Here is a 13,613-nt window from a genome sequence, read left to right on the forward strand (position 1 = left end):
TCGATTATAGTAATAACTGGTGTTAAAAGCTCACTTTTACATTGGTGGATTTCCAACCGATGTTAAAAGTTAAAGTAATTTTTTTTTTATTTTTCTTGCATTATAATTTTTAATATCGGCTTTATAACGGATGTAAAAAATTTTAGTTTTTGCATCGGATTTATAACCGATTTAGAAAGATGGACTTTTTACACCCTCTGGAACAACATCACCTCTTTAACTGCTATAAAAAAGTTCATTTTTAACCTCTGAAAAAGTTATTTTTGTATTAGTGAAATCTCAAATCCTAAACTAAATCTAATATTAAAGATACTAATATCTAAGATAATAAGAAAATAAATAATAAATTCTTATTCTAATGGATAAATATCCTAATAGATAACTCTAATATCTTAAATTAAACCCTAATTATATCTTAGCTCATATTATACCAAAAAAGTTTACCATTGTTCACAATAATTGGACTATATATTTGATGGTGAGCCCAACTTTCTCTTCACACTTACTTGATGATGTTCTGAATGAAGAGCATTTTTAATTGCAATGCCTTTTTTACATTGAGAAATGTATCCAAAATAAAATAAACTGAAGAGGTGAAAACACAACATTAATTACCTAATTACTGAGAAAGCTTTCGACTGGGTTCTACATATATATCAAGGGGAGGTGACACGGTTCTTCTCTTGCGTTGCACTGTCATCGTCTTGTTGGATTTCACCAGCATAACCCTACCATCCTTACTCCCATAAAATAAAAAAGACCAAACCAAATACCAAGTCGTACAACTTGACGGAAAACCGGAAAGCGAATTGATCTCTTAGGAAAATATCCTAAAAGGCCAAGTAGTAATATAAGGAAGACAAAGATGAATCCGATGATACTTGTAAGATCTGCAAGAAAGCTATCATTTCTGACAACCAAAACGTATGGCAGCCATAAATGCCACTGGCATGGTTCCAAGAGCCAGGTGGACAAAATATGTAGAGATAATATACGCTCGTCTTGAAAACATGACGATCAGGCAATTGCCTCCAGAAGAAGAAGAATAGTACCGAAAGTGGATAAATACATGGCAGTGGTGTTGAAAGTCATAAATATTTTGAACAGGGTTGATCAGTCAACACTGCCATGCCTCTTTTTTTAGGGACTGGGTCATCCGAACTGTATACTCCACTGGCATTGTGATACCAGCAGCAAATGTCACTGTGGCTACCAGTACGGCCACAATTATGAGTGTGTTAGCCGCATCATTCTCATTCCATGCTTTTTTCACTACATGATTTGATCTCAGCTTAGTATTATGTTTGAGTGAGGCACCAGCCAATATTAGAATCATATATGCTGCTAGCTGCAAGTGATCAAATCAAGCAAGTAGATGTTAACATGTCATAATATTTTATTTTAAAACTGCAAATTTTTCTAAATCAAACCTGTAGAAAAAGAAAGAGATTATTTAAAAAACATATTGGATATATAGATACTTCAAAATACCTCTATACGAGTCATTAGAGATTTTCTTTGGCTTCCGATAATATCAATAGCTGTTAAACCCTGGTCTTTACGACGTTCATTTATTCTTTTGTCTCGTGTAGATGGTCTAAAGTCCAAAGATACAACTTTCTTGAAGCCAGATGCAGCGGGGTGTCTCCATTTAGCAGGTCTTTCTCATTCACAGTTTTGGAATTGATCTTTGGGTGCTTCAATAGGTATTTTACCATCTTGCTTTTTCCTCTCATAGATGCAATGTGAAGAATGTTTCGACCTTTATTATTGAGTGAAAAAACTTGTACAAGGCCCTCGTACACGTAGCAATTCTTCAAACCACCTGAATGTGGCCCTTATAGCAAGCAAAGTGAATCGGAAGATCACTTCCTGAATTTCGTTGAAAGGCGAGAAGGGTGGATTTGTTTAAAAGTTCACGAACACCTTCCACATAACCAGTGCGTGCTGCATAATGGAGGGGTGTGTCTCCATTTTCATCAGTGAGGAACATCAACTTTTCTTTATTGTCTACTATCTCCTTCAAAGCAGCTACACATAAAAGAAAACATATTTTATATATAATTAAAAATGGGTTATATTTAAAAAAAGTAATACATCTGGTAATTAAAAGTAGATTGAAATATATAAAACTTGAGATATGTTTAATTTAACCAAGTGAGTGATTTAAACAATTATAGTGAAGTGAATAATCATCAAACATACTTGCATTTGACCATGCCATTAAAGCCATTTGACCAGGGACCAGAAAAATAAAAAATGGCCAAGAAAAAAACAAAGAGAAAAAACAAAAAAAAAAAGAAAAGGAAAAAAATGAAAGAGAAAGAAAAGCAAGAGAATAAAAAACAATAAAAAAATTAAAAATATGGACATGACGCCTCCAAAGCTATTTTTTTAAAAAAAGAACAAGCCCATACAAAATAGTTGAGGGAGTAATAAAGAAAGAAATATCATATCTTAGTAATTTTAAAATTATTTACATTGAATATATAAAATTTGAAATATGTTGACCGACCGAAGTTTAAACTATTTAGATGAAAGGAGAAATCTTTAAACATAACGTAAAATAATTGACATGACAACCAGAAAAGCAACACATTGATCAATTATTTTGGCATCCCACGCATATACATACCAATATTGCGTTGTGATATGGCGGCAAAAAGTGGAGAGTTTCCCTGACGCTTAAAAATGTCCCAGTCTGTGGGAAACGGAATTTGCAAGAGACGATGAAGAATTTCAACATCCCCAGTTTGGACTGCCACATATATTGGTGAGTCTGCTGGGTGGGTGTCCCAATAGAAAGGCCAAGTACTCTCACTTTGCTCACTTAGAAGGAAATCAAACCCCTCACGATATTTGCTCGAATAGCTTCGTGCAGAGCTCTATTCCCAGATGCATTGGGTAACATAATAAAGTTACCTTAGTGATAACATCGCCAAATTTGGACAAGATGACTCTCATCACTCCAATATTCTTAGCTCTTGCAGAAACATGAAGCGCTGTGTCTTTTTTTACATTTGTCACAATCAGCAAAAAATTATTATCAACAAGCAGCTCTGCGATCCTTGTTCTCCCACGTTCAGCTGCAACATGGAGCAACGAATCACCCGTGGGAGTGGCTTGATGTAAGATGGTGGGACAATCAAGTTGTTTTTCTGTACATACTCTCTCCAAGACGTCTAGAAATCTACTTACATCTTCATTCTCATCATGAACAGCGTTGTACAGTTGAACTCATGGTGTCATTATGAATAACGCCAATTTGATCATGATTGACTGAAAGAAACGAACTGCTTCTTCAGCAGTTCTTGCAGTCTTCTGTAGCATGGTTCCTTCCAGTTTGAATTATTAGTTTCCATGGGAATTTCCACCTGCTTCGACTTTCTTGTTGCAGAAAATAGTGAGAAACAAGATGTGCTATTAATAAGAATAGTAACAAGAGAAGAAATCGACTTCAAAGAGATGAAAACAACTCAATAACTTGAGAGTTTTAAAGATGAGGAGCAACAAGAAATGAAAAATGAGATCCGAGAAAAAGACGCAGGACTATTGGACTAAATTTTTTTAAAAAAAATTGTAAAGTTAAAGATTCGTTGCATAATTTCATCAGAGGTTATACTTTATTTTGGGAATAAATTAATATGAAGAATATATGACAATTAAAGTAGATCATCTTCTTATTTGATTGGATGATGTGGGGTTAAGCCAACTAGCTCCTTGCCTCTACGGCAGTGGCACGTCCATGTAAACCTTAGTTGGTTGAAACGAATAGACAGCAAGTTTGTGTATGGAACGTATCTTTATAATGCATGCTTTTATTTTTATAATCAGCCCAATTACTTTATTCTCCTTTTGCTTTTGTGAGGTACTTTCCGTGGGAGAAATTGGACAAATCTTTAGATAAACAGGGTGCATTATGTCATTTATGATTATCTAATTAGAATAACTCAAGTCACTTAAATATAATATTATGTGACATTACTTTATTGATTTTATTCTTACATAGAATGCATATTATGAGAATTTTCAATTGGTTATCTAATCAGAATCATTTTCTTACTTGTTCCTTAATTAGTTCCCATTCCCTTCAGCCCTAAAAGTAAGTTAATTAGTCGAGAATTTTACATTGATATTGGGAAAAGGGAACAAAGCAAGAAAAACAAGATAGCAACCATTGGCGAACCTCTGCATGTGCCCCCACACCTTCATAATTTATTACAAATTGTATGCATTTTACATGAAAAAAAAATCAAGGATTTTTAGCCCCAATCTTATTGTCCAATTCTTGACCCCCATGTATGTGATCCTGGCTTCGTCCCTGATAGTAACTAAAGAAAAAAACCCAGACACAACAGACACAGATTCATTTATTGTTCATATTAATTTAGTCTCAAACATAAAAAAAAAAAAATTTATGAAATTATGCAACCAGTTAATCGAACATTTTATATATTAAGCTTATGCTAATGAATCTTAACTTTTAAAATTTATAATTATGATATGAAAATTTAAATTATTTAATGATTTCAAGAAAAAATATTTTATCATAACTGATCAGAAATACTTGTAGTATAAGAAGTTGAACCTTGAATACGACAATAACAAAATAATAAAAATAATATAAAAAAGAAATAAGCTGTAACTTATCTTGCTCAAAAATATTTTTATTTATTCTCCGAAAATTGTATCGTTCAAGCATTAGGAATAATAATTAGAATTTTAAAGTTCATAAAAAAAATTGGATAGTTAAAATTTTGAATGTGATTCTCTTCTCACCTTTAAGTTTCAACACACTTTATTTTCATATCCGGTATCTTCTCCAAGACTACAACATACACCAGCATCCTTTACTCCTTACCCCTCTCTTTTTTAACTCGTAAGTTTGTAACTTAAAGTCTGATGGAAACACTTTTTTCGCTTGGTTTCCTGCCAGCTAATAAAATAAAATAAAATAAATGTAACATTGCAAGTGTATATGCTAAAAAAAATATAATATAATGATGTGACCAAGTCATACCCACACAGAATCAATCTGTCACACCTAAAAATATAGGAGTGACCGGCACGTGATATGTACTAGAACTCACACATCTTAAGTTTTAACTCAAGAAATTTTTAATTATTCTTAAATCATGAATATATTTGCAATAGAATCAGGATATTTTTCAATACGTTCCATACAAATAAAACCTACATTTTTCTTTTAAATTTTAGGCATAACCTTCCCTAAAATAGAACCTCCAAAAAAAAAATTATTACAACATGCAGTTTCACAAAACAAACAATAGCAACAAGGAGTTTTGCTCTCATCAGTAAATAGACAAAATATAAATAATAAGGACAAGGATCCTAACTACAAGTTATGTAAAACTGCTTGACATAAGATTTATAAAATATAATACAAGGATTTAAGTTCACATTAAAAGAAGCTCAATTTATAATTCTTCACTACAAGTGAATACTATAGCCCATCAATGGTCAGCAAGAGGTATAACATCAACTAATTTATGAGATCAAAATAATATTTTCAGCTAATAACTTCCCAATAATGATAAAATTTAAAAGAATAAATGAATAAACTTAAGCAATTATATATGTAAATAAGTGGAAAGAGAATAATACAATATTAATATGCCCACTTTAATCTTGGAATTAAAAAAATCATAAACCACTAAGTAAGAGTAAACTAAAAATAGTCTTATCTTATTCTTTAGGAATCAAATTATCACGCCCCAAAAATAAAGGAAAACTGATATGGGGTGTGAACTATATCACACTTCCTCTAAAACCTTCAATCGAGAAACCTTTTCATTTCTGAAACATAATTAAATTTATATTAAAATTATGATATCCTTAATAATATATATATTAAACAAAAGTTCATATTTTTTGTAGAAAAATTGCAGCAAAACCTCCCTTGTAAATAGACTTCTCAACAATTCTATAATACAAAATTTTCACATGAAATATCATATCAATCAATAGCTCAGCTCCTTCTAACCACTAGATAGAGTATATAACAAAAATAAAGACCCTAGCTAGGCCTATGTGAAGCACTTAGAATTTAATTTACAAAATACATCAAAAGGTATATTAGCCTATAGCTCCTCCACTTTCTAGTCACAGATAAACCCCTCAATGATCACTAGGAGGTTAAGTGTTAGGTAATAAATCTGATATCAAAATAATTTTTCATTAAATAACATTCCAATTATAAAATTTACAAAATCAAAATAACTAAAACCACAAAGTAAAGTAAAATCTACAGGGAAAACAATTCAAAGACGTATGCTTGCTTAACCTTGGAATCAAAATCATAAAACCATTAGATAAGAGTAAAGTAAAATTAAAATCATATCTCCATTAAGTAAAAAAAAACAAACAACTTTCTTTAATAATAGCTCTATTTCATATATTTCCAACTGACATTTATCAACCCAAACTTCTTAAACTATATGTGGTCAACATTCAAACAACTCAATTGACACATCTCAGTTTCAAGTCATAACAATTTAAAAAAAAACTTAATATTAATTTAAATTTTATAATTTCAACAACTCAATTCCACACACACACACATTCAAGCCATATTTGTACCTTCTTTGATTTCAACTTCAACGCAGAGATTGAACAAAATAAATTCAAATTTCAGTCTCAACCACAGAATATACTTGATTGCCTTTTCCAACACCAATAGCGAAATTTTAATCAAGGACATATACATGCGTGCACACAAAACTTTATTACTCTATTGATTAAAAAAATATTTCTATAAACCCCCTTTATCAAACACCTTAAGTGCATCTCAAAACAAATTACTCCTCCCAATCCTATTTGTAAAATATCTTCTAAAAGTAATTGGGAGAATTATATATAGGTCCCATATAAGAAAATTAATTATTACAAGATTCATTAATAATTGAACTAAAGCCATTGATAAAGCAATGTTGTTCTTTTCATAGTTAATTGTTAATAAACCTTTGTAATAATTAATTCTCTTATGTGGCACTTCAACTTAATTCTCCCAAAGTAATTTTTGATCCAAAATATAGGACACATTGTAATAATTAAACATTTTTTTCAGTTTTATCTTTTTTTTGTTTAGCATGAAGTTATTTAATATAGTTGTTTAATGATTTTAAGTTAAAGATTAAACATAAAAGTTCTTATTCAATTTTTTATTTTAATATTAAAGAAAAAATTATTTTTTTTTCAAAATGCGTGGAGGTTAGAAGGAGTATAAAACAACCCCTGGTTTATAAAGCATCAACTGTAAAACTCCAAAATAAATAACCACAACATAGTTCAATAGTTACATAGCTACATAATCAAAAATTCTTGGCAAAACTTAATTCATGAATAAATAGCACCCATATCAAAAGCATTCTTCATAAGAATTGGGGAGGGAATTTCATAAAATACATAAATAAATAAAAAAGCAAAAAATGAAAGGCAGTTTCATTACAGTGGTAGACCACTGCCTGTCCTGGAACTTCTAGTTCCAATCGAAGCATATATATCCATAAATGAATTTGTAATATAACACTTCAGTCGTGCTCGTTGTTTCTCGAAAGTATCTTTTTTTTTTTGGGAACATGGTCAACTAGACATTATTATGTTTGCATTCTTCATCTGTCGATGCAAAAAAATGATCTAGTTTTCCATTCTCATATGAGGCTAAAAAGTTTATTGACAATGGGTCAGCACGGGAGTATCATCATGCTCAAACATGAGGCAATCATCAATTGCACTCTTGTCGACATAAATCCTTAACTACCACCAACTTCCTTTCCTTCAAATTTCATTTTCCAAACATTTCCAATATCAATATTTGTGATCACCTAGCTCTCTAAATTTTAGTCCTTCAACGGGGGAAAAAATATCAACTTCAAACTCAAAGAAAAAATTGAATCTATCCATTCTTTTCAAGCATTTAATACTGAAATTTCAACTTAGAATCAATAAAAACACAATCTCTCATATTAAAAACGTACTCCCACAGACACATGAAAAGAAGAAGAGGAAAGGACCTAAAGCTTCTTACCTCAGATTGGTGAAGTTAGAAGTAGGAAGAGGGAAGGAAGAGCTACACACTACATGGGCAATGGTGTTAGAGAGGAGGGAAGATGATCGGTACTACTGCTACAATGGAGAGGAATGAGTTTTGGTCACAATGTGTATAGAGAAGAGGATACAACAGTGATAATCACAGTAAAAGTACGATCAAACAAGAAGGCACAAAAGACGTGTGATGGCCCTAAATTTAAACTAATAATTTTCCCCCCTCTCAATTGATCTTTTATTTCATTGTTTTAGTTCTACAGTAAATGAAGAGTGGTAGTCTAGTAAAACTTATAATACTAAAGCTTACCTAAAAGTCTAGAGTTCAAATTTCCTGAGCAATAAGTTAATTTTATTTTGTTTTAATTTTGGGAAAATTACCAAAAACTACCCCTTATCTTTTATGTTAACAAAAAAATTTAGTCCTTTCCTGTAGTTTTTCCAATTATTCTTTGTTTGGGCTAAAATATAAAATGCCGCTTAAATAAGTCACAAGGCTAATTAGGCGGAGTAATTGAAGAGTTAGGCTCAATACGAACAAAGGGGTTAGCCTCGAAGATCAATAAGAGGCCACAATGGAATAAACATGTTGTTGAACTTTCGTCAGCTGTAAACCATTGGATCGTTGGCATGAAAAACATTGGATCGTTGGCATGAAAAGAACGATCTTAAGTAATACTAAAATTTACAGACTTCATGCCCAGTAGGACCTGTGTAATAAAGATGGACTAAAGATTAAGTGGCACGCCCAGTGGGAACCTGTGTAACAAGATGGAAAAGGATGAGAAATAGACAAAAGAATTGATGAAATAGGTACTGGTTCTCATAAACCAAAAGAGACCTCTGCACATGCAAGGTCAAAACACTTAATGCCTAATGCTAAAGCAGCTGACCATTATAAGAACATAGTGCCAATGTCAACAGGTAGTAACAGCACAAGCCTTGGCTCAAAGGTAGAAAGTAGACAGGATCATATCTAATTAATAGTCCTACGGTAAAAGTGCTATGGGAATTCAAGACTAGACGATAAGCAACTGGCAGAAAACCAAAGGTTCTTTGCATTATCCTGGAAATGTTAAAATACAGAGACAAGGAATGACAGCATATCATGATACAGGCTCTGCATGATGGCATGAAGAACATAGCTGCATCATTGAAAAGCACTCTCTAAAAGCAAGCTCAAATTTAATGCCACATAGGATAGCAAGCAAGAATCAATGTAGGTGTTAGCCTTCGGGGTCGCCCACTTATAAGGAATGTTTCTAACCCCTAAATTTTTGCCCACACTAATCCTTTAAATAATCCTTTATATTATTTATAGAAGCCCAGCACAAGTGGCCTAGGGAGCATGGAAATGGTCTCGGAGCATTAAAACAAGCCTCAAAACCAACTGGCAAACATTAAGGCCTAGAGGGATGCTATCCAGGATATATACGGACTAAGGTTGAAGCCAATTAACTGCCCCACATTCTCTAAGCTATATCCAGAGTACATAGATAGGGATAACACGTACCTTCGGGGATATAGGATCCTTAACTCACACTATTCTTAGGGGACGGAACGCAATCGATGCTGGAGCATATTGGGAAGTCCACAATCTAATGTAGGGAGATTGCCAACTATGAGAACTTTGCCAACTTAAAGTTGAGATTGTTCCTGAACACTCTCATTGGCCCAGCATTCACATTATATACTTCACTGCCTCGTAACTCAATCATCAGCTAGATGAAAATAGAGCAAAAGTTCCATATCCAATTATATAAGGTAGAGTTGGAGGTCAGCATAGCAAAACTCTACATGCTCACCCACGGGCTGGGGAGACGGCAGACTAATACTTAGTGAGGTTTAAAAGATTGAAGAGCAGGTGACATGTGCCGCTTCCAGAAACTAAATATGTTAAACTGGCCCAAGCAGGATTGGATATAGAGCTCAAAAAGAAGTTCCAGGGGATGGAATTTTGAGATAAGGAACTACTCAAAAAAGAGGATCACTACCGACGGATTATGCAGGAACCTATTTCAAGGACATTGATATGGCAGTGGCAGAACTAAAAAATGCAGGCAACTACACATACTCGACCCTAATAAGGAAGGCTAGAAGATTCTCAAAAGGCCGAATGCAATTTAGTACACCTTTGACACCACCAAAACAGAGGAAATTTTTGATTTTCTACTCAAAAAAAAACTTCATCTCCCTGCCCGCTGATCACAAAATCCCTTTGAAGGAAGAGCAGAGAGGGAAGGAATACTGTAAGTATTATTACTCGTGGAGACATAATACTGAGGCATGTTGGGGTTTCAAGAACGTTATCTAGGACTAGATCAATAAAGGAGTTCTTAAGTTCCCTAAGGAAGAGTCCATGGTCATAGATGAGGACCCATTCCCACCATTTGCCACAATCAATATGGTGGAGATAAACTCTAGCAAACAAAGACCCAGAAGAAATGATGGTAAACAAAAAGATGGGAGACCCTAGAATGTCTGGAACAAGGAAGAAGTACTCAGGAAAGCTCAAGGACAGTGTGGGACTGCCAAGGGAAACCTACAATCTAGTTCAGTAGGAACAGGTCTTCTAGATGAGACGTTAGCCCAAAAAAGGCAAAGCATAAAGAGCTCGAATAACTCTAAGGCAGTTTGAGACTGCTTAGGAGAAACCCTAAACATGACAACTAATAGAAGGTAACAAGAATAGCAAATGGCCCTCGAGATGGGACAATAGCCCGGGGAGATTGATAATGACAAAGCTAGATGGATTTAAGGTGGTCTGGGATTATTTGGGGGAGTCGTCTGGCAAATTCGACTTCTTTATTAAGTACTCAGCACCACTAGAGTAGGTAATTATTCATAAGGACACCAACGAGCTAGGATGTGGACCCTGATGACCTACTATTACCACCATTAATTCCACCAGAAAGCATCACAGAGCTTCATTCAAAACCAAAAGTTGCTAAGGGCTTAGGCAAGTTCATTGCGTCACTTGGCAACGTACCACCTCTAAAATAGAGAGTCATGAGGCACAAAAAGTTCCCAGCTGCCTTAACTAGGACTCAAAAATAAACACCTTTAATGAAAATGAGGTACACAAAGATACCTCAAGTAATAAAAAACTGAGGTACAGGAAGCCCTAATGTGTAGGAAACTAACAAGTTCAGAAGGAAATTAATCAAGGATCAGGACGAGGGGAGTGATAATGAAAATCAACATGATAAGACCATTCACATTGGAGAGATACCGCTTAATCCCTACTGTGTGGCTTCGCTAATGCTCCCTTCTTAGTTTTGGTCTACCACCAGTAGGACCCATGACTAGTATGAACAAGACTCCTCAGGGTCGATGTACACGAGCCCATATCGATATTGCCCAATGAAGCTAAGGGAGGAAGAGGAGTATAAACTAATAAGGACACAAACACAGAAAGAGAAGGCTGTAGAGCCCATCTTTTAGGTCACCTTACAAGCAAAGTAGGCTATCTTGGAGAAACCAAGCATCAAGATAACCTAGCACTTGAAGCCTTTATACATTAAAGCACACTTCGACAGTAACCCAATGACTAAGGTCTTAGTGGACAATGACTCGGTGGTGAACATACTACTAGCTCATATGATGCTCAAGATAAGGTAGGAAGAGCAAGATTTGATGCCAACTGAGGTATTCATTGTAGGGTTTACTAGGACTGCCTCTAAGGTCCTCAGTGTATTACCATTACAGTTTGACATCAGGACCAAATCCTCACTGACAGCCTTTTTTGTTATCAACAACATAATACAGTGTCAGGCCTTCTTAAGTTGGGACTGGATACATTTCAATGAGTACATACCTTTCTCACTACATCAGATGCTTCTCATGTGGAAAAGGGAAGAGGTAGAAGTGGTCTGGGTTAAAGATAAGCCATTCACAGTAGTCACTGACTTTGTGGATATGAGGTATTATGACACTAATGTAGGCTCGTTTACATTTTGAAAGGCACAGGGAATCCTTTTGTGCAAAACAATAATGAACACTATAATGCCTTTAACATCGCAAAGGCACGAGCCCATCATAAAACTAGTTGATGAGTAAATCAAACAAAAGAAAGGCTATAGCAGCCGTGGCCATTCAGAAGCTATGGTTGCACAGCATATAAGAGAGACTGGAAGACAACAAACTCAAAACCTTTAGGGCCAAAGTCATATATGAAGATGAAACCCAAAGAGTAACGCAACTGCATGAGCTAGACCCTGCACTTTTGAAATTTGAAGACATAGCCTCAGAGGGTCAAGATCCACTGAAAGAAGTAAACTTAGATCCTTAGAGGAGCTGAGGATCACTTTTATTAGCTCATTATTAAATGAAGAACAAAAAAAATGCCATCAAGCAAGTACTATAGGAGTTTAAGGATTGGTTCGCATGGGACTATGATGAAATGCCAGGGTTGGCGAGACATCTGGTCTAACACAAGCTTCCTATAAAGCTAAAATACAAACTGTACCAATAGCTCACCAGAAAAATGTCAATCGAGATAGAGCTATGAGTAAAGGAGGAGATCAAATGCCATCTATGGGTCGAATTTATACAGCCTTGCAAGTATGCCCAGTAGCTCTCAAATATAGTCCTAGTAATCAAGAAAAATGAAAAGCTATAAGTTTGCATAGATTTTTTAAAACATAATAAAACCACACCTAAAGATGTGTATGCAATGCCTATTGCAGACAGATTGACAGATGCTAAGGCCAGAAATGCTTTATTATCATTTATAGATTGCTTCTTTAGATATAATTAAATATTTATCATGAAAGAAGACATTCACAAAATTTCCTTTAGGTGTCCGAGCTCTATTAGGACATTTAAATGGGTAGTCATGCCATTCAGCTTGAAAAATGCCAAGGCCACCTATCAGTGGGCTATGAATGCCATCTTCCATGATATGATAAGAAAACATCTAGAAGTGTAAATAGATGATATAATGATTAAATCTAAGAAGGCACATGATCACATTGAGCATTCAAGGATGAGTTTCCTCTAAATGAGGAAAGTAAGCCTTAAATTAAATCCACTTAAGTGTGCTTTTGGTGTAATTACAGAAAATTTTCTTGGATTTCTAGTCTACAGTAGGGGGATTGAAGTGTATCAGAATAAAGCATGGGCTATCCTAGAAGCAAAGGTGTTAAGGAATAAGAAGGAGCTTCAAAGGTCCTTGGGTCAAGTCAATTATCTCAGGGGTTTCATCCCGAATCTAGCAGGAAAGACGAAAGAGTTTTCTAAGCTCTTGAAACTTAAAGATGTTGAAGAATTCACCTGGACCAAACATCATCAGGTGGCCTGTGATAAGATTAAGGAGCACTTGACAAAAGCCTCCAATCTTAGCATCATCAAGGAGAACACCCCATTTTTATTGTATTTAACTTCTACCGCCACATCCATAGGTTGTATGTTAGCCTAAAATGTTGATGGGGGACGTGAGTAGGTAGTCTATTATTTAAGTAGGTGTTTAACTCTTACAAAGATTAGATATCTAACTCATCTATATCGGTTGCGACCATAACCGATATAGATTACATCATATCTATACC

At 34.5% G+C, this 13,613-nt stretch overlaps 1 protein-coding gene across 1 annotated transcript in view; it reads right to left on the reverse strand.

Moving 5' to 3' along the window:
- Positions 1-1,632: 1,632 nt before the first annotated feature.
- Positions 1,633-13,613, reverse strand: part of LOC129289135 (protein ACCELERATED CELL DEATH 6-like) — a 40,315-nt gene continuing 28,334 nt past the window's right edge. The window contains exons 3-4 of the mRNA XM_054925944.1: positions 2,636-2,885; positions 1,633-2,031 (exon numbers count right to left, since the gene is read on the reverse strand). Coding sequence (XP_054781919.1) covers positions 1,817-2,031; positions 2,636-2,885 — 465 coding nt within the window. The 3' untranslated portion in view covers positions 1,633-1,816. The remainder of the gene's footprint in view (positions 2,032-2,635; positions 2,886-13,613) is intronic.

Source organism: Prosopis cineraria, unplaced genomic scaffold (assembly GCF_029017545.1).
Source record: "Prosopis cineraria cultivar Desert tree isolate PC_DT_omini unplaced genomic scaffold, ASM2901754v1 PC12, whole genome shotgun sequence".
In the NCBI taxonomy this organism is placed as follows: Eukaryota; Viridiplantae; Streptophyta; class Magnoliopsida; order Fabales; family Fabaceae; genus Prosopis; species Prosopis cineraria.